The sequence below is a fragment of the Chiloscyllium plagiosum genome, unplaced genomic scaffold (assembly GCF_037043375.1).
Source record: "Chiloscyllium plagiosum isolate Xiang-an unplaced genomic scaffold, Cpla_swu_hap1 HiC_scaffold_14, whole genome shotgun sequence".
NCBI classification, from domain to species: Eukaryota; Metazoa; Chordata; class Chondrichthyes; order Orectolobiformes; family Hemiscylliidae; genus Chiloscyllium; species Chiloscyllium plagiosum.
This window is the reverse complement of record NW_028270152.1, coordinates 9,920,736-9,943,640: the sequence shown is the minus strand read 5'-3', so window position 1 is coordinate 9,943,640 and position 22,905 is coordinate 9,920,736. Positions and strand designations below refer to the sequence as shown.

The following is a 22,905-nucleotide window of genomic DNA, read 5'->3' as shown; positions in this document are numbered from 1 at the left end:
TGAAAGTTCCCCATTCTGATCCCGAGATCTGAGCCGGCTTCATCCAGACAGAAAATAAATCGCTTTGCAAAGTGCTTCTGCACATATCAAGACTGATCTGCTCTTCCCGATCATCCCGATGGGCTCCGCGTTTGTGTGTCACTGACTTCCCAACATTGCAATAACAGCCATAAGTCCAAATCAACCTAATTTGGTATGTTCAGTAGATCCATGGAGAGAAGGAATGTGATTCTGCATGAATGTGTCACACTGCAGAAACATGCTGCACAGAGAGGACAGAGCACAATAATCAGCAGACAGTGTTTACGCTGTCGGCCTGTTCGTGTCTGTCCAAAGGCAATAAGGTACACAATTACTTGCTGCTTATTTAACACAAGTTGAGATTGAGGGAGTAATCTTTTCTTGACCTGAAAGGATCCCAGAGTGAAGCTTTCTTCCAAAGGACCCGAACGCAGTTATCTATTTGGGACTGGAGGAGGCCATTCAGCCCCTCAAGCCTGCTCCACCACTTCATGCAGTTATGGCTGATCTCACCTTGGCCTCAACTCCACTTTCCCGCCTGCCGTCCATAATCCTTCAACCTGTTACCAATTAAAAATCTGTCTCCTCCTTAAATTTACTCAAGATCCCAGCATCCACTACACTCTGGGGGAGTCCATTCCTTTGAGAATGCTACCCCTTATCCTATAACAGTGACCTCTCATTCTCGACTGCCCCACATGAGGAGAGATGGAGGGGGGCCCTTTGGGGGAAATATAATGTGGTTTTTTTTTTGGTCTGTTTTGGCAGAAAACCTAAAATACCCTTTATCCCAAACGCAGTTGATCCTGAGGTTTTCAGATGAAGGATTCTAAGGCTGTATTTTGCAGAAGAGCAGACAAAGTTACTGTCAGTATGCTGTCCAATGTTTCTTTATTAACCAATCAACATGAAAACACATTATCTTGTCATTATCACGTAATGACTCATAACTGAGAAAAGATGCATTTTATCAAAGTTTTTTTAAATCTGGTGCTTATCAGGACATTGGCAGTACTCACAGCTTTTGGCTAGAAAAATTAGCATTTTAATGTGCCGAATAGTTTGCAAGTGGAGTTTAATTGGTTGAGGTACTGCCCTGGCAGATGCTCGGTGATGACTGACATTTAACTGATCAGCTTTGCTTAAATTGAAACTGATCAGGCTTCAACAGTTATTTGTCATTCATCATCTTCCTGGATTCTTTCTTCGTGGTAACAGAGAGCAGAGTCCACTTGCCAGCCAATCAATACTCTCTTCTTTAAAATGGTGTTCCCCTTATCATTGATATTCTTGCTCATTCCCTGAGACAAAATGCTTCAATAAAATGTATCTTTAGGGCTCTTGAGGTGCAGTGGTACTGTCCATGCCTCTGAGCCAGGAGACTCCAGTTCAACTCCTCTTCCAGAGATGCATAGTAACATTTCAGAATGGGTTAAGTAGAAAATATCTGAAGTGTCTCTATCTACAGTAATTCTCAACTTCTGTATTACCCAATCACTCGGTTTTAAATGTTAAATTTGAGTTTTTGTAAAGCAAAAGTATTAAGTGATATGGGCTAAAGGCAGGCACACGCAGTTAAACCACAGGTCAGCCATGAGCTGACTGAATGTTGGAACAGGTTTGAGGGGCTGAATGGCCTCCTCCTGCTCCGATGTGCTTATATTGGTATTACATTTAGTGGGATGTTGCTCTGCACACATTAGCTTCCAGTGGGTTTTTTAAAATTCATTCATGGGATGGTGTCATGGGCTGAGCCAGTATTTCTTGCCCGTCCCTAATTGCCCCTTGGGAAGGTGGTGGTGAGCTGCCTTCTTGAATTGCTGCAGTCCATGTGCTGTAGGTACAGCCATAATGCCCCTCGGGGGGGAATTCTATTGTTATAATTAACTCTTAAGGCTTATTAATTAATTCCACTATTAACTGCCTGTTACAAGTAACTGAATGAACATGCTGCTTAATTCAATCACGGGGACAAGTTCCTGCACAGTGTAAAGGGAGGTTGTTGTATTAATGTTTCAGAACGTCATGGCTTTTTCTGCTTCAGGTAGTCCCAGTCCCTCCCTCGCCACACTCTCTGCCCATAAACTGTCCCCCAGTATTGATCCACTTTTCCTGCTGAAAGTAATGTTTGACCCCAGACTCCAGTCTCTGCCACGCGGTGTGTTCCTGTGACTTGTTGCGTTTCACATTTTCACTGAGCATTTCCAGCAGCTGTAGCTTTTTCAGAATTAACCTTCCCTTTGGTGGAGACACAACCACAAACACAAAGCAGCACTATCATCTGCCTTTTGTGAGTCATCTCCAGACTTTCAAAACATAGACCATTTCGATCCCAAATCGATTAGTTATACACACCCTGTCCTATACACCCAGCTAAAAACCACCTACACACACTGTCTGTCACACACACACTCCCATACAGACTCACACACAGTCACACAGACACACACTCATATACACACACACACCCTCACACAGATACAGGCTCACAGACAAACACACACAGTCACAACACCCACACACCCTTACACTGACACACGCTCACAGACACACACATACTCTCTCATAGACTCACCCACACACACTCTCACACACAGTCACACACATAGACTCTCACACAAACACACACTCTCACAGACACACCCACACCCACTCTCTCACAGTCACACACATACACTCTCACATAAACAGACACACACTCTCACACATGCTCATGGACACACACACATTCAGACAGGCACACCCACACTCTCTCATAGATACACCCACAGACACACACTCTGACACAGTCACACACAGACACTCACTCTCTCTCGCAACACACACATTCATACAGAAACACACATATACTTTCTCACACAGACACACCAACACACACTCTCTCACATAGTCACAGTTTCTCCACTCACAGACACAACCGCACATACTCTCTCACACAGTCACACACACACTCTGTCACGCAGATACAACCACACATACACTCACTCTCAGAGACACCTACACTCTCTCACAGATACACCCACACACACGCACCCACGCGCACAGTCACACACACTCTCTCTCTAACAGACACACACACACTCACAATCACACACAAACGAACGAACACACACACACCCTCACCATCTCTGGCTCACATTACGTCTCCCCCCTCCCCCTGACCCCACCCCCACACCCCTACCCCCACTAACACACCCCTCCCCCTGCCCACAGGCACACTTCCCTAATGTCAAAGTGGAGAAGCATATCCCAGTGTGATGAATGACCTGGGAGGTTTGTCTCCAACTGAGTTTCTCGCCCAGCCTCAGACCTACATATCACTGAGTGGACCATGTGAAAACCATCTCTCTGTCTCTCTGCTTCAAATGCACATCACCTCTCGATATCTGAGGAGCGGTTAATCCTCCAACCACACCAGCTCCAGCTGCTCAACAACAACCTATATTTGTGTAGCATCTTCAATGTGGTGACATTACAATACAGAAGGAAGCCATTCAGCCCATCAACCCCATGACTACTCCCTGAAGTACAATCCGGTTACTCCTTTACCTTCCCCCACGTTGCTGTATGTCCGAAATTCTGCATGATTATATCACAGCACCAAACACATTTCCTCCTGAAATTATTCATTGTCTCCATTCCCATTTCCCTCAAAGACAGTGACTTGAGGTCACTGCTGAAGAAATGTCTATTGCACATTCCCCTGTATCTTTGATCTGAGGATTTCAAATATTTAAAAGTGCTTCACAGCAGCATCTCAGCACAAAGTGTAACACTGAGGCACATGGGAAAACACCAGAAATTAACCTGGAAAGCCAACTCTGTGGGACACAGGTTCAAGACCAACACAGCAGACAGTAGAATTTGAATTGTAATTTTAAGGTGATTGGAGGAAGGTTTAGGGGAGATGTCAGAGTTTGGTTCTTTACACAGGGAGTGGTGGGTGCGGGTAGTAGATTAGATTCCCTACAGTGTGGAAACAGACCCTTCGGCCCAACCAGTCCACACCGATCCTCCGAAGAGTAACCCACCCAGACCCATTCCCCTCTGACTAATGCACTGAACACTATGGGCAATTTAGCATGGCCAATTCACCTAACCTGCACATCTTTGGACTGTGGGAGGAAACCCACCCAGACACGGGGAGAATGTGCAAACTCCACACAGTGACCCGAGGCTGGAATCTAATCTGGGACCCTGGTGTTGTGAGACAGCAATGGTAACCACTGAGCCACGAGGTCAGAGTGCGGTGTGGTGCTTTCCAAATGAAGGGCTTTTGCCTGAAATGGCAATTCTCCTGTTCCTCGGATGCTACCTGACCTGCTTTTCCAGCGCCACACTTTTCGTCTCGGACTCTCCAGCATCTCCTCACTTTCTCCTACTCACTACTGCTTTACCAACCTCAGCACTGTGCCCATTCGGTAACAGCCCATTCCTGATGAAGGGCTTATGCCCGAAATGTTGATTCTCCTGCTCCTCAGATGCTGCCTGACCTGCTGTGCTTTTCCAGCAACATACTCTCGACTCTGATCTCCAGCATCTGCAGACCTCACTTCCGCCTCAGAGACATTAGGGACATTTGAGTGACTCTTGAATAGGCACATGGATGATAATAAAATGAAGGGTATGTTGGTTAGTTTGATCTTAGAGTAAGATAAAAGGTTGGCATAACATTGAGGGCAGCAGGGCCTGTACTGTGCTGTACTGTTCTATGTTCTATGTAATTCATAAAATACATCTGGAATTAGCAGCTAGGCTGACAGTGTTTTTGCCTTTACTCATTCACAGGATGAGTGCAATGTAGAGTCACCCACATAGCTGTGGGTCAGAGGTCACATGTCGGCCAGACCAGGTAAGGATGGCAGTTTCCTTCCCTAAAGGATGTTAGTGAACCGGATGGACAATTGACAATGGACTCACGGTCATCATTAGATTCTTAATTCCAGATAATTTTTATTGAATTCAAATTCCACCATCAGCCACGGCGGGATTCGAACTCGGGTCCCCAAAACAGCATCTGGATCGATAGCCTAGTGATAATACCACTAAGCCACCACCTCCCCAGAGAACCAGGCACTACCATCAATCATAGAATCATTCAACATAAAATCCCTTCAATGTGGAAGCAGGCCATTCGACCCATTGAGTCCACACTGACCCTCTGAACAGATCCCACCCAGACCCACCCCCTTACCTTATCCCTGTAACCCCACAATTCCCATGGCTAATCCATCTAGCCTGCAGACCTTTGGACTGTGGGAGGGAACCAGTAATGAGGTAAAGATAGCGAGTGTCTTCCCCAGCAGAGCTTGGTGAACAGTTTGGATATTGACATGTAACTCGATGGCATCACAATCACTTCTAGTGAAACCAGCTTTTCATTCCTCACCTTTGGATTCTCTGGCCCTGGAGCAGTTACTGATTGACGTCCCCACCGTCACTGTGGCTAAGGGCAAGTGTATAGTACTCAATCAGTACACAAGGCATTGGTGAGACCACACCTGGAGTATTGTGCACAGTTATGGTCCCCTTATTTGAGGAAAGATGTAGTAGCATTGGAGACAGTTCACTAGATTGATTCCAGAGATTAGGGGTTTGTCATGTGAAGAGAGACTGAACAGTTTAGGCCGATACTCTCTGGAATTTAGAATGATGGGGGGAGATCAAATTGAGGTATTCAAGATGATAAAGGTGTGGATAAAATAGACGGGGAGCAGACGCTTCCTCTTGTGGGACATTCTAGGATGAGAGAGGATTAAGGGGAGCAAATTTAAAACAGAGTTGAGGAGAAACTACTTCTTCCAAAGGGGTGTGAATCTGTGGGATTCCCAACCCCAAAGTGTGGTGGATGCTGGGACAGTGAGTAAATTTAAGGAGGAGTTAGACAGATTTTTAATTGATAATGGGTTGGAGGGATATGGGGAGAAGGCAGGAAAATGGGGGTGAGGAGCATATCAGCCATGATCGAATGGCGGAGCAGACTCGATGGGCCGAATGGCCTAATTCTGCTCCTATAGCTTCCGAACTTATGAACCAAGGAGACATTTGTGCTGGTGTTCAGTTATGTTTGAACCACCCACCAAACCTGTTAGCAGCCCCCACCCCCAACAACCGAAGACAGGATGGATAATGATCCCAGAAATTCCAACCGTTGACATTTACAGTGACTCCGAGCCTGTCCCTGCCATCCAGCTCAGTCCCACCTTCCAGCTCCTGGTTCACAGCCTGAGAGATAACACCACCCTCAAGGGCCTATCACAGTCCTTTCGAAATATGGTAAGGTTTCTACCTCCACCAGCCTTTCCTGGCCCTGAGTTCCAAGTCACTTGGGGATGGCTAGTCATCAAGGAGATCAATCCGAAACTGGTCACACAACCATGCCACTGAAAAAGGCCCTTGACTGAAACCTCCATTAGGCAGTTTGGCTGAAGACCAACAATGGGTTTCACCACACGTGGTTGGACGGACAGTAGGGAGGGAGAGAAAGACCCGTGGTGCAGTGGCCATGTCACTGGAAGAGGCTTAGGTAAATGTCCTGAGAAAACTAGTTCAAATCCCATTGCTGTCGCCAATAAAATTTCAATCTTCTGAGTAAAATTGAAAGCTGACCTCAGGAATGGTTAAAAATCACACAACACCAGGTAATAGTCCAACAGGCTTATTTGGAAGCACGAGCTTTCGGAATGCTGCCCCTTCAGTAACTGATGAAAGCTCGTACTTCCAAATAAACCCATTGGACGATAACTTTATTTTCAACTTTGTCCACCCCAGTCCAACACCAGCACCTCCACATCTCAGTAATGGCGACCACATCTCCACCATCAATTGCAAAATCCCATTTGATTCACAAGAAAGGAAATCTGCCATCCTCACCTGGTCTGGTCTACACCTAACTCCAGTAACCCACCCAGACCCATTTCCCTCTGACCAATGCACCTAACACTATGGACAATTTAGCGTGGCCAATTCATCTAACCTGCACATCTTTCTGACTGTGGGAGGAAACCCACGCAGACACGGGGAGAATCCACACAGTCAGTTGCCCGGCACACAGCAACGTGGTTGACGTTTAATTGTCTTCCGAGAACAGCAAAGCAAGTTGCTCAGTTCAAAGGCTTTTTGGGACAAGTGATAAATGTGGACCTTGGGATCCAATGAATAAATAAAGGAAGGCTAGTTCCAGCTGGCGTTCTCATGATAGATGAAATTCCATTCAATCTTCATCCTCACCCTGACGAGAAACTCTTGCTTTCTTCCCCAATGAAGGATTGGAAACTGAGAAACAGAGAAGATCCGAGTAGGATGAGGCCACTCAGCCCTTTGAGCCAGCCATGCTGTTCAATATGATCATGGCTGATCATATAACTCTGTGCCCTGTTCCAGCTCTCACACCATTCCTTAAGCTCTAAGAACTATATCTATCTCTTTCTTGAAAACAGTCAATGTTTCGGCCTCAGCTGCTTTCTGTGATAGAGAGTTCCACAAGCACACCATTTCTCCTCATCTCAGTCCGAAATGGCCTTCCCCTTTGACTGTGACCCCTGGTTGTTGTTTCTCCCAGGGACATCCTCCCTGTGTTTATTCCGTCGAATCCTGTTAGAATTTTATAGATTTCTATGAGATTCCCCCTTCTCCATCCATTCTTTTAAACTCCAGTGATTACAGTCCTAAACAATTCAGTCTCTCTTCATCCACAGTCCTATCATCCTAGGACAATGAGTGTGGATGTTCTTTGTTATTTTACTGGGCATGTTATTCAGAAGGGCATGTCAGGATAGAGTTGTTCAAATGAGCTGCCACCATAACTTGCTGCTGAAATATCGTCAGAGTGGATTATTACTGCTCCATTAGCTCCCACCACTGTATTAAACACTCACTGCCTCATCCTTCACTCACTTACTACTGTCAAGAGTCACTCAAGACACAGTAAGACACAGCAAACTCTTTACTTAATGAAACAGAGGCAACTAGTCACCGACCTGGCATCATGACAGATTCTTCAACCCAATTTAACTGTCCGAGAGGGGGATGTCAAGAGCTTACATTTGTATAGCACCGGTCACAACCTCAGGATGTAACAAAGGCTTTAATGGGCCAGGGAAGAACCTGTAGAGCCCCACTGACATGCAGGAAAATGCAGCAGCCAATCGGTGCACAGCAAGATTAGATTAGATTCCCTACAGTGTGGAAACAGGCTCTTCAGCCCAACCAGTCCACACTAACCCTCCGAAGAGTAACCCACCCAGACCCATTTCCCTCTGACTAATGCACCTAACAATATGGACAATTTAGCGTGGCCAATTCACCTAACCTGTACATCTTTGTGACTGTGGGAGGAAACCCACGCAGACACGGGGAGAATCCACACAGTCAGTCGCCCAAGGCTGGAATCAAACCTAGAACCCTGATGCTGTGAGGCAGCAGTGCTAACCTCTGAGTCACCGTGCCACCCCAGGAGATCTCACAGGAGAGTGACGTGATAATGGACAGATGATCTGCTTGGAGTGGTGTTCAGGAATAAACAGCCACCCAACCCCAATGGTGAAAACTGAATACTTTTGACCCATGCCCCATTTGGAACCGAGTTGGAGGTAGCGTCTCATTCTCACAGCTAGGTGATTTGACCCCTATCTGATCTAGTCAGGGTAGGGGGCGATGTTCTTGAAGATGAACACAAGAAGCAGAAGTAAGGCATTCAGCCCCTCAAGCCTGCTCTGCCTTTCAATGCTATCCTGAGCGATCTCATTTTGGTCTCCATGTCACCTTCTAGCCTACTCTCCATTACCCTTCAGCCCATTACTGGTTAAAGTCTGTCTACCTCCTCCTTCCAATTACTCGGTATATCCCCAGCATATACTGCACTCTGGGCCAGTGAACTCCACAGTTTCATGTCCCTTTGAGAGAAGTAATTTCTCCTGATCTCTGTTTGAAACCTGCTATTCCTCATCCTTAAGCCTATGACCTCTCGTTCCAGAGTGCCTCACATGAGGAAACATCCTCTCTAATCACAGGCTTAATGTTGTGCCATTCTGTTGAAGGATCTCAGATGTATAATGTTGGCCTGGATGCCCCAAGGCTGCTGTGGAGCCACTCTCCTGGCCACAGTGTCCTACCCCCACTCCCACTCCCATCACTTTGCTATGGAGAATTGGGGTGGGGGTGGGGGCTTTGCCTGACCAGGCCAACACTGAAGTGGCCACCATCAACCCTCCGCCCTCCCACTCCTGAGGTCCCTGGCAGCGGTGAAATTCCAACCTCCGAGAGCTGCCGGCCCCCTCAGGGAATGGCATTGTCAGTGGCAGCAGAGGGTAAGAGATGTGGCAGTACGCCAGCCAAAGATGAGCGAGGACGGGTATCGTGAAGAGTGACAGAAATCCAGCTCCCCGCTCAAAAATAATGAGACCTTCAGATATTGTCAATGTCACTACCATCTAGAATAACTGTGAGTCCAAACTCCAAAAGAACTAACCTCAACGTCTCAAAGAAAGAAAACACAATTGTTTCAAAAATACATTCTTTCACCTCGAAAGTGGTGTAAGGAAATTGAGGTTTACTCTAAAAGAAGGATTATGTATTGTGGAGCAGGGACATATCTTCAGTATAAGCTCCTTGGCAACCGTTGCCATGGGAGAAACGAGAGGGAGCAACAATACCATGGATTCCTTGTGGGTCACACACTTTTTGTTGTTCTTCAGTCTTTCCTGGGATATGGGCAATGCTGGTTGTCTTAACCAGTGCAGTTGAGAGTTAGCCACTTTGCTCTGCGTCTGGAGTACATGCTGCCTAGATCTCCTTCAAAAGGCCATGGGTGAAGTAGATGGGCTTTGACGATAATCAATGGTGCTCATTGCTACAACAAGGATTTTATGGCAGATATATTAACAAAATTTAATTCAACAGCTGCTGTGGTGGGATGCGAGCCAGTGCCACCAGGGCATTACCCTTGCTAGTTCACGGTATTCCCCATGACACCACTATCACACCACAGGCTCCAAGCTGCCAAACGCAGCAGGAAATTACTGCCATAACTTACAACCATCTTCCCCAAAACCTGTCCCATCATCTCGGCCATGCGCAGAAACGACAAAACAAGTCAGAGTGAGATGAATTGTGCCATCCGATTGGATCTAATCCATACCTGAATATTCTGTCCGTAACATGTTGGCTTGGGGGGTTCAGAAGGAGGTCATTCAGCCCATCGAGTTCCCTCAGCCAATCAATCAGATCACGGCTGATCAACCCTTACTAATAAATCTGCTCATTTCAGCCTCAAGTATTCTCAATGATCCAGCCTTGACCACCCTTTTCAGCAAAGAATTGCACAGAGTTATGACCCTCTGAGAAAAGAAATTCCTCCTCATCCCCGTCCTCAATGGGCAACCACTTGCTCTGAGATGATTCCCTCTGGTCCTAGACTCTCCCACAAGGGGAAACAATCTCTCCACATCTACCCGATCAAGTCCCTGAAGAATTCTATGTTTCAAGAAGGTCCCTTTTCATCCCTCAACATTTCAGCAAGAACAGGCCCAATCTACTCAGCCTCTCTTCATAAGACAGTCCCTCCATCCCTGGTATCATCCAAGTGAACCTTCTCTGGACTGCTTCCAATATCACTGTATCATTCCTCAGATAAGGAGCCCATAATGGTTTGCAGTACTCCAGCTGCGGCCTGTTTAGTGGTTTGTATAATTCTAGTAAAACCTCCCTATATTTATTCTCCATTCCCTTTGAAATAAAAGCTGACATTCTACCTGCCCTCCTTATTACTTGCTGAAGTTGGGTGTTAGTTTTTTTTTGTAATTCATGCAAGAAGACTCCGAAATCTCTCACAGCTTTCTCCCAATTTTCTTCCCCCATTCTCTGCTCTTCTTGCGCTTTACGGGGGGACACTGTTTTATTCTTTAACCTCCATTGGCTAAAATAAATTCCTCAAAACAATTTAGAATTAGAATTGCTCTGGTGTGGAAACAGGCCCTTTAATCCAACAAGTCCACTCCAAAGGGTAACCCACCACCCTATATTTACCCCTGACTAATAATCCACACTATGGGCAGTTTAGCACGGCCAATTCACCCTGAACTGCACATCTTTGGATTGTGGGAGGAAACCCACGCAGACAGGGGGAGAGTGCGCAAACTCCACACAGACAATCACCCAAGGCTAGGATCGAACCCGTGTCCCTGGTGCTGTAAGGCGGTGGTGCTAACCACTGAGCCACCATGCCACCCACTGAACTCCTGTGCCACCCATACATTTCTTCATGATTCTCAGTCCTGATCCTCCAAAAGCGTCCCTTCATTAGTAATTTGTTCCATCTTATGCTCAGGGCTGAAGGTGACGAGTCTCAGTTAAAGTCACTGCATGAATAAACCCGAACCCTAGGATAATGCTCACGGGACAGGGAGTCAAATCCCACCAGGGCAGACGGCAAAATGTAACAAGAATCTGAAAAGAAAAGCTAACCTAGTGATGATGGAGACAATTGTTGCAACACCCCATTTTTAAAAATTCATACACAAAACAAGGGCATCACTGGCTCGGCAACATTTATTGCCCAGAGGGCAGTTAAGAGTCAACCACATTGCTATGGATCTGGAGTCACATGTAGGCCAGACCAGGTAAGGATGGCAGATTCCTTCCCGATGGGTTTTTTCGACAATTGATTCACAGTCATCACTAAGATTCTTAATTCTAGATATTTTTAATCAAATTCAAACTCCACCATCTGCTATGGGGCGACACGGCGGCACGGTGGCACAGTGGTTAGTACTGTTGCCTCACAGCGCCAGAGACCCGGGTTCAATTCCCGCCTCAGGCGACTGACTGTGTGGAGTTTGCACGTTCTCCCCGTGTCTGCGTGAGTTTCCTCTGGTTTCCTCCCACAGTCCAAAGATGTGCAGGTCAGGTGAATTGGCCATGCTAAATTGCCCGTAGTGTTAGGTATAGGGGTAAATGTAGGGGTATGGGTGGGTTGCGCTTCGGCGGGTCGGTGAGTGCTTGTTGGGCCGAAGGGCCTGTTTCCACACTGTAATGTAATCTTAAAAAAAAAACTAATCTAAAAAAAAATCTAATCTAAAAAAAACCTGGCCCCCAGAACATTACCTGGGTCTCTGGGCTAACTCTGGATTCCTGATGAAGGGCTTTTGCCCAAAATTTTCCTGATCGTCAGATGCTGCCTGACCTGCTGTGCTTTTCCAGCACCACTATAATCTTGTCTCTGGATTAATAGTCGAGTGATAATACTCTAGGCCATCACCTTCCCTGCTTGGTTTATTAATTCTTTTACGGGAAGGAAATCAGCCATCCTTATCTAGTCTGCCCTACATGTAACTCCAGATCCACCGTAAATGTGGGCGGCTTTTAAATTACGGGCGGATAATAAATGCAGGCCTAGCCAGTGATGCTCACAATCCACAAACAGATTAAAAAAGGGCATGTATGTATGGGCAGGCTAGAAGACCAAGCAAACACTCCCCACTTGCCTGGATAGGTACAGCTCCAACAACACTCAAGAAACTTAACACCATCCAGGAGAAAGCAGCCTGATCGATTTGCACCACATCCCCAAACATTCACTCCCTCTGCCACCAATGCATGGTCGCAGTAGTGTGTACCATCTACAAGGTGTACTGAAGAAATTCACCAAAGATCCTCAGACAGCACCTTCCAAACACACGACCACTTTCATTGAGAAGGACAAGGGCAGCAGATACATGGGAACACCACCCCCTGCAAGTTCCTCTCCAAACCACTCACCGTCCTGACTTGGAAATATACCGCCGTTCCTTCACTGTCGCTGGGTCAAAATCCTGGAATTCCCTCCCTAGGGGCATTGTGGGTCAACCCACAGCAGGTGGACTGCAGCGGTTCAAGAAGGCAGCTCACCCCCACCTTCTCAAGGGGCAACTAGGGACGGGGTAATAAATGCTGGGCCCAGCCGGCAATGCCCATGTTCCACAAGAGAATAAAAAAAGCTTGCAGAATAAAAAGAATGCTCTCTCTTTTTATCCTGGCGTCTGCTCCCACTCTAACACTGCCCCTAATGCATTTCCAAAAGAAAATTAGCTCAGAAAGAACAGTCAGTTCTGGCTGGCTCTGGGAAAGCCTCATATCAGCACTCAGTTAGGGCAGCTCAAAGTAAGTTTAAACCTTCTTTGCAAATAAACACGCTGATGAATTTCTGTGAGGCTTATTGCTGGGTTTTATCCCTTTAAATCCATCCGGGATTTTGCAGACTTGGAGCGAGCGAGGGAGGCATAATTAAAAATAAGCCTTCAGAATGTATACTTAAGATCAAAGTGAAAGTAGGGTTTTGCTGTGTTACTTCCTATGACTCATTTTAAAATTCAATCTTCACCACGGGTGTGGTAGACAAGACAAATTTGTCTTTTGTAGGAAAATAAAAGCTGCAGAGTATGGCAACAGTAGGCGGGTGGGATTTTCATTTGCTTTGTGCTGGTGAACACTGAGTACAGTCAGTTCTGCTAAAGCGCGATGGTTGTGTTCTTGTACGACCCCGCATGATAGAAAAGTCACGCTTTAGAAACAGCGCTTAAAGTGTTGGTGATGTAATCGCATCACAGCCAACCCCTGTTTTAAAAGTCTGCTCTTTAGAAACAGCATTACAGTGAGTTTGTGTGGACCAAACGCACGTTAGAGATGGGCACAACAATCGATTTTTGTCAGTGTCCCTTCCATCTTTGAGGTGCTGGCGAGATCGGCACTTGTTGGCAGTCCCTGGTTATTCCTGAGAGGGTTGGTGACAGGGTTCCCACTTGGGGCCTGTATGTGGTAACGGGGTTCCTTGCTAACAAAGGTTGTGCAGTGACGATGGAGACAGCCCAAGTTGGGGCTGGTTTCATGTTCCATTACCTTTGAAACAAAGGCCAAGTCTCCACTTGCTTTCCCTATTACACGCTGAACCTGGATGCTCATTTCTTTAAATAAGGTAATGTTCTGGTTTCATGAGGTCTACAGCACAGGAAAGAGGCTCTTCGGCCCATCTAGTTTATGCCGTTCAAAAGTAATCACCTCACTATTCTGCTCCCATTCTCCAGCATGTGGCCCACAGCCTTGGCATCGCAAGTACACATCTAAATGCTGCTCAAACGGCACAGTGGCCCAGTGGTTAGCACTGCTACCTTGCAGCTCCAGGGAGCTGGGTTCAATTCCAGCCTTGGACGACAGTCTCGTGGAGTTTGCACATTTTCCCTGTGTCTGTGCTGGTTTCTGCCTGCTGCTCCAGTTTCCCCCCATAGTCTAAAGATACACAGGTTAGGTGGACTGGCCATGGGAAATTGATCATAGAGTCCAAGCTAGGTGGGTTAGCCATGGGAAATTGATCATAGTGCCCAAGCTAGGTGGGTTAGCCATGAGCAATGCAATGTCACAGGGGCAGTGGAGGGGGTCTGGGTGGGATACCCTTCAGAGGGTTGGTGTGGACACAATGGGCTGAATGGACTGCTTCCACACTGTAGGGATTCTATGATTATGAGGATTTCAGCCTCTCCCACCCTTCCAGGCACAGAGTTCCATCAGTATTCAAGTTAAATTGATTGAAGGCAAACTCATCTTGGTAACAGTGACTATGAAACTACTGGATCATTGTAAAAACCCATCTGATTCACTCATGCCCTTTAAGGAAGGAAATCGTTGTCCTTACCTGGAATAGCCTATATATGACTCCAGGCATCCTACAGCAATGTAGAATCATAAAATCCCCTACAGTGCAGAAAGCAGCCATTTGGCCCATTAACAACACACCAACCATCCAAAGAACACCCTACTCAATTCCCACAAACCTTTATCCTGGCTAGCCCACCTAGCCTACACATCCCCAGATACTACAGAGAAAGGGGAGGTGATGGCCTAATGGCATTATCACCCAATTATTAAACAGAGACCTATGTAATACTCCAGGGACCTGTGTTTCAATCTTTTCATGGCAGATGGTGGAATTTGAATTCAATATTAAAAAAAATCTGGAATTAAGAGTCTACTGATGACCATGAATTCATTGTCAATTGCTGATAAACCCAACTGGTTCAATAATGTCCTTTAGGGAAGGAAACTGCCATCCTTACCTGGTCTGACCTACATGTGACTCCAGACCCACAGCAATGTGGTTGACTCTTGAACTACCCTCTGGACAATTAGGGATGGGCAATAAATGCTGGCCTAGCTGGTAAGATCCACATCCCATGAATGAATACAAAAATTTAGCAAAACCAATCCACTCTGACCTGCACATCTTCAGATTGTGGGAGGAAACCAGAGCACTTGGAGGAAACCCACACAGACTTGGGAGAATGTACAAACTCTGCATAGACAGTCACCCGAGGCTGGGTCCCTGGCGCTGTGAAGCATCAGCACTAACCACTGAGCTAACCACTGAGTGTTCCCCTAGCTAACTGTTAACCACCCTCTGAAAGGGACTTGTAAAACGTCCATTTTGAATTTTTACCTCTGAAAAAGAACAGTGTGCAGTGGAGGTGGGGATGTGAGGTGGGGGCCATGATTCTCAGCGCAGGTTCTGAGATAGGGCACAGGCAGGAAAGGCTGAACAGTCTCTTCCTGTGCATACACACACTAAACACACACTCACCATAACCTTGTGCTCGCCAGTCAGGTTGGGCGGCTCACACAGGAGCTGGGTCTCCGAGACGGTCAATACACAAGCATTCTCCCCGATTAACACCGTGTAGTTCAGCTTGACGTTTCCAGGAGCGTTGGGAATCAGGTTCCTCCCCTACAAACAGAGACAAAGACCAAATGGGTTCCAAAGACCAAATGGGTTTCCATCCCACACAGCACCACCAGCCCGTACGTCCATCTCAATGTGTCCCTGCACCATTAATTTGCCAAAGGTAAGCCACGGGAAGGTTGAGAAAAGAAAAAGCAAACATCGCTGCTGAGAAATAGACCATTTGGCCCATTGTGTTGAGACTAGCATCACACCCTGTGGAAGGGGCTCAGGGGTGAGGGTGAGCTGTTGTACCAGGGAGGGATGAGCTACCAGTGAGAGGTGCTCAGTCAGGTAGGCAAATTGAGAGGGTGGGGGAAGATCAAGGGAGAGGGGGAGTGAAAGGAGTAGGGAGAGATGGGAGGGGGTGGGGAAATGTGAGAGGATGGGCAAAAGGAGGGGAGGGGGAGGGAGGGTGGACAAAAAACCTTTCTCACTCACTCACATACACACACACATACACACACACACAAAGACACACACACTAGTGACACACAGCTGTTCATAAAAACACAAGCCCACTCACATCATTTGACAATATGAACAAATGCAGCTATAACATTAATTAGAAAGAAACTAAACTGCAAACGCATGGAAAAGGGGATTTGTATTTGACCTGAGCACAGAAGTGGATACTTTTCAGAAATCTGCAGAGCTCCTGAGTCACACTGACTCACTCAGCCTTGACATCCTCATGGCCTTCCCCATTAAGAGACACAGGGATGGGACAGTGGCCCCAAGGTGTGGAGAGCGGTAACCACTCCTGACTTTACTGAGTTCTCACCTTCAGTATAACTGGCGAGCTGGGCTTGAGCTCAACAATTCCGGACGGACTCAGCATCTCAAAGACGGGGTCCGGGTAATAAGTGAATCCCGTTCCATTGATGATCAGCACCGACTGCACGTTGTCCATGACAAAGCCAATCTCGTCGGGCTGAGCTGGACTTTCCAGGGAGGTTCGCCCACTGTTTGCGATGGATGGAGCCTTGCAGATCATGGCTGTGTCATTTAACACCTTGCATCCCTGTGGGAGGGACACAGTTACTCTTATAAGTTAACAAGCACTTGTTTTTAGCTGTAAGACAGTAAAACATCACATGGGAACATTGTCAAACACTGTTTCACAGTGAATCACCATGAAGTAAAATTAGAGAAAACAGCAGCAACAGGCCATTCTGCCCAAGAGTCTGTTCTATCCCACAATTTGATTATGGTCGATCCACTCACTCACCCGGGTTTTGTAACTTTTAATATGCTTGAAAACTAAAATTCTGTCAATCTCAAGGCTCTGAAATGTTTCATTTTCAATTGACCTCCAACCAGAGCACTTCTTTAGGAAGGGGACACGGGAGACGGTGAGAGAGGATGGACTGATAGCAATGTCAATGGACTTGACATCCAGAGTCACAAGTAGGGGAAGGGTTCAAAACTCAGCGGCTGGAATTTAAATTCAATTCACAAAATCTGGAATTAAAAGACAGGCTCAGCAATGGTGGCCATGATTGTTCCAAAAACTCATCGAGTTCGTGAATGTCCTTCAGGAAAGGATATCCAGCCTGGCCTACCTGTGACACCAGACCCACAACAACGTGGTTGACTCTAACCTGCCCTCTGATATGGTCAGGTGCTTCCCGAAGAAGGGCTTTTGCCCGAAACGTCGATTCTCCTGCTCCTTGGATGCTGCCTGACCTGCTGCGCTTTTCCAACAACACATTTTTTCAGCTCTGATATGGTCAAACAAGCCACTCAGTTCTCTGGGGTCAGTCCGATATTTCAGATTTAGTAACTGAATTTAAATTCCACCAACTGCCACGGCAGGATTTGAATCCGTGATCCCAAAGCATTAGATTAGGTTACCTACAGTGTGGAAACAGGCCCTTTGGCCCAACTAGTCCACACCGACCCTCCAAAGAGGAACCCACCCAGCCTCATTTCCCTCTGACTAATTGACCTAACATTATGGGGCAATTTGGCATGGCCAATTCACCTCACCTGCACCTCTTTGGACTGTGGGAGGAAACCAGAGCATTCGGAGGAAACCCGCACAGACACTGGGAGAATGTGCAAACTCCATACAGACAGTCACCCAAGGCTGGAGTCGAACTTGGGACCCTGGTGGTGTGAGGCAGCAGTGCTAACCACTGAGCCACTGTGCTGCCCAATGGATTACGAGCAACACCATGCACCCCCCCACCACCACCACCATCCCCCACACCCCCCCCACGCTGAAGATAAAACAAAGAACTAAAAATGCTGGAGACCTGAAGCAAACAAAAACAGAAATTGTTGGAGAAACTCAGAGGGTCTGAAAGTATCGGTGGAGACACACAGAGTCATTGAGTCAGAAAGGATGGAAACAAACCCTTCGGTTCAACTAATCCACACCAACCGTGTTCCCAAACAAAACAAGTCCCACCTGTCTGCACTGGGACTATATCCTTCCAAACCTGTCCAATTCATGAACTTATCCAAATATCTTTTATATCATATAACTGTAACTGCACCCACCACTTTCTCTGGCAGCTCATTCCACGCACGAACTGCCCTCTGTGTAAAAACATTGCCCCTCATATCCTTTTTAAATCTTTCCCCTCTCATCTTAAAAGTTTGGCCCCTATTTTGAAATTCTCCACCTCAGGGAAAAGACTCTTGCCATTCACCTTATTGATGCCCCTCATGATTTTATAAAGCTGACCGTTGCTGAGGTGCCCTGTGTTTGAATACTGACGAAAAGTATTAATTAAGCGCTTCCCCTATGTTCTCAGATTCCAGGCACAACTTCCCACTAGTATCTTTGATTGGCCCTAATCTTACTCTAGTCATTCCTTTATTCCTGATATATCTATAGAAGGCTTTAAGATTTTCCTTGATCCTATCCACCAACAACTTCTCATGTCCCCTCCTGGCTCTTCTTAGCTCTTTCTTTAGATCTTTTCTGGTTAACTTATAACTCTCAAGCCCCCTAACTGAGCCTTCACACCACATCCTTACATAAGCCTTCTTCTTCCTCTTGACAAGAGCTTCAACTTCTTTAGTAAACCATGGTCCCCTCTCTCGACAACTACCTCCCGGCCTGATAGGTATATACTTATCAACGACCTGCAGTAGCTGTTCCTTGAATAAACTCCACATTTCATGTGTGTCCATTCCCTGCAGTTTCCCAACCTATGGATCCTAAATCTTGCCTAATCGCATCATAATTGCCTTTCCCCCAGTTATACCTCTTTCCCTGCAGTATATACCTATCCTTGCCCATTGCTCTTGTAAACATAACCGAATTATGGTCACTATCTCCACGGTGCTCACCGACCTCCAAATCTAACACCTGGTTGGGTTCATTCCCCAGTACCAAATCCAATATGGCATCGCCCCTTGTTGGCCTGTCTACCTACTGTGTCAGAAAACCCTCCTGCACACAATGAATAAAAACTGACCCATCTAAACTACTTGAACTATCGTATTCCCAGTCAATATTGGGGACGTTAAAGTCCCCCATAGCAACTACCCTGTTACTCTCGCTCCTATCCAGAATCATCTTTGCTATCCTTTTCTCTACATCCCTGGAACTATTTGGAGGCCTGTAGAAAACTCCCAATAGGTTGACCTCTCCTTTCCTGTTTCTATCCTCAGCTCAAACTACCTCAGTGGATGAGTCCTCAAACGTTATCTCAGCTGCTTAATACTACCCTTGATTAACAATCCCACATCCCCCACCTTTTACCATCTTCTCTGTTCTTGCTGAAACGTCTAAATCGCAGAATCTGCAACAACCATTTCTGTCCCTCCTCCAGCCAAGTCTCTGAAATGGCTAAAACATCGAAGTCCCAGGTACCAACCCATGCTGCAAGTTCACCCACCTCATTCTGGATGCTCCTGGCATTGAAGTACACACATTCCAAACCAACATCCTGATTGCTGGTACCCTCTCACGACCTTGTAAACCTATCCCTGACCTCACTACCCTCAATCTCCAGTACACGGCAGCTACAATTTAGGTTCCCATCCCCCTGCTGCATTAATTTAAACTCCTGCGAAGAGCATTAGCAAATTTCAACACCCGACCCCCCCCCCTCCCCGACCCAAGGAGTTGTGTACCCCTCTGGTTCAGATGAAGACCATCCTGTTTGTAGAGGTCCCACCTTCCCCAGAATGAGCTCCAATTATTCAAGAATCGGAAACCCACCCTCCTGCACCATCCCTGCAGCCACGTGTTCAGCTCCGCGCTCTCTCTGTTCATAGCTTCACTAGCACGTGGCACTGGCAACAAACCAGAGACAACAACTCGGGAGGAAGCTCTAAGCTTCCTCCCTAGCTCCCTGACTTTCTGCCTTAGATCCCCACATTTCTTCCTCCCTATGTCGTTGCTGCCTATGTGGACCAGATCAGCCATGATCTCACCATCTGAAGATGCGCAGATTAAGTGGACTGGCCATGCTAAATTAGCCATAGTACCCAGGGATGTGTGGGTTAGCCATGGAAATGCATTGTTACGGGGATAAGGTTGGGTGAGTCTGGTTGGGATGCTCTTTAGGAGACAGTGTGGATTTGATGGGCCGAAGGTCCCTGCTTCCACACTGTAGGGATTTTATGATCTTATCGAGTGCCGGAACAGGCTCAAAACAAGATCAGAAGTTGCTGGTAGCATCTGTGAAGAGAAATCTGAGTTAATGTTTGTCGGGGTCTGGTGACCCTTCTCAGAACAGGCTCAAAGGCCCAACAAGCCTCATTATGTGTGTAAGCCTGTTTCTCTTTAAATAGATGTGCCCTGACCAATTGATTGTTGCCACCAATTTCTGATTTTCAGAACTGAAGTAAAAACAACATGGGCCAATGGGAAATAAATTGCCCCACAATGCTCCACACAGGCAGAGTTAGAGAGTCATAGACATGTACAGCATGTAAACAAACCCTTTGTTCCAGTCGGAGAAAGTGAGGAATGCAGATGCTGGAGATCAGTGTCGAGAGGGTGGTGCTGGAAAAGAACAGCCGGTCAGGCAGCATCCGAGGAGAAGGAGAATCGGCGCTTCGAGCATAAGCCCTTCAAGCAAAAGCTTGTGGGCTAAGGGGACTGAGTCCCACCCCCCCCCCACTTATCTCTTAGCCCCCTTGGCCCACAAGCCTCATTCCTAATGAAGGACTTATGCTCGAAACATCAATTCTCCTGCTCCTCAGATGCTGCCTGACCTGCTGTGCTTTTCCAGCACCACAATCTTCGGTCCAACTCATCCATGCCAACCATATTTCCTAACCTAATCTCGTCCCAATTGCTAGCGTTTCGCCCATATCCCTCCAAACCCTTCCTATTCATATACCCATCCAGATGCCTCTTAAATGTTGTAATTGTACTAACCTCTACCACTTCCTCTGGCAGCTCATTCCACACACGCACCACCCTCTGTGTGAAAAAGTTGCCCTTCGGTCCCTTTTAAATCTTTCCTCTCTCACCTTAAACTTACATCCTCTGGTTTTGCACTCTCCCACCCCACGAAAAGACCTTGGCTATTTCCCCTATCCATGTCCCTCATGATTTTATAAACCTCTTATAAGGTCATCCCTCAGCCTCCGATGCTCCAGGGGAAAACAGCCCCAGCCCGTTCAGCCTCTCCCTATAGCTCAAACCCTCCAACCCTGGCAACATCCTTGTAAATCATGTCTGAATTCTCTCAAGTTTCACAGCATCTTCCCTACAGCAGGGAGACCAGAATTGAATGCAGCATTCCAATTGTGGCCTAAACAATGTCCTGTACAGCCAAAACATGACCTCCCGACTCTTATTCTCAGTGCATTGACCAATAAAGGCAAACTTACCAAACGCCATCTTCACTACCCTGTCTACCTGGGACTCTACTGCTCAAACCTCCATCTGCATATCAAGGCTCAGGAACTGCATCTGGTTAAAGATTGAACATTGAGATACTCACGTTTGTGGACTGCACGCTGCCATATTTGGCCCGAATCTTTGGCTCTTGTATGGTGGCAAGGTTGGTTCCAGTCACAATGAGTGGCGTCCCCCCACTTTGTAACGACACAGGAGCCCAGAGGCAGAGAGAAGAGCACAGAGAGTGAGAGAACAATAGGGGAAAAATTAGCACGCGGGTGAGAAATTTATTCAGCATTCCCACTCCTGGAGGGCTCCATCTCCCCATCATTCCTACACGATAATGCCCCATTTCCAGACTGATGGTATGACATTTCCTCCAGTCCTGGTGACCCTCCAGTATCTCACACTACGGGCCGTTATTGTCACACCCACTGGAGCACTGTCAGCCCATGGGGTCAAGTTCCACTCCAGTCATCTATCCATGTCCAGCAGGACGTGTTACACCGTCAGAGGTGAGAATTCCAATGGTAGACAAAACCAAATTTGTCACCTGAGGTATTTTGATGATTAGATGACTAGATTTCCTACAGTATGGAAACAGGCCCTTCGGCCCAACTAGTCCATACCGACCCTCCGAAGAGTAACCCACCCAGACCCATTCCCCATAACTAATGCACCTAACTTTACCGGCAATTTAGCATGGCCAATTCACCTGACCTGCACATCTTCGGACTGTGGGAGGAAACCGGAGCACCCGGAGGAAACCCACGCAGACACGGGGAGAATGTGCAAACTCCATACAGCCAGGCTGAAATCAAATCTAGGTGCTGTGAGGCAGCAGTGCTAACCCACTGAGCCACTGTGCCGCCCCTGTGAAGGGAAGGAATTCTGCCCTGTGCTGGGCATTGCATGCGGTTTGATTAATTACGGAAACACGGGTGATTTAATTGATTTCAGTACACCTTGTAGTGAAAAAGACCATAGGATTCAGTGAGGAGGAGTAAAAACTGTTCAGTTGTATGTGATAACACATCTGAAATGGAACTTGACTAGCCATATCAATACAAGAGCAGGCCAGAGGCTAGGAATCCGGCATCAAATAACTCACCTCCTGACTCCCCAAAGCCTGTCAGGAGTGTGATGGATACTCCCCACTTGCCTGGATGGGGGCAGCTCCAACAACACTCAAGAAGCTCAACACCATCCAGGACAAAGCAGCTCAATTGTTTGCACCCCAGATGCTACTTTCAACATTTATTCCCTTCACCACTGACACACAGGGGTAGCATCGACACGATGCACTGTAGGAATTCACCAGAGC

The 22,905-nt window shown here is 46.9% G+C and overlaps 1 protein-coding gene across 2 annotated transcripts in view; it reads right to left on the bottom strand.

Moving 5' to 3' along the window:
- LOC122558816 (plexin-A1-like) overlaps positions 1 to 22,905 on the bottom strand; it is a 588,446-nt gene that overhangs the window by 109,165 nt on the left and 456,376 nt on the right. For both annotated transcript variants that reach the window (XM_087994072.1, XM_087994073.1), the window contains exons 17-19: positions 21,685 to 21,778; positions 16,548 to 16,787; positions 15,626 to 15,769 (exon numbers count right to left, since the gene is read on the bottom strand). In XM_087994072.1, the coding sequence (XP_087850198.1) occupies positions 15,626 to 15,769; positions 16,548 to 16,787; positions 21,685 to 21,778 (478 nt within the window). The remainder of the gene's footprint in view (positions 1 to 15,625; positions 15,770 to 16,547; positions 16,788 to 21,684; positions 21,779 to 22,905) is intronic.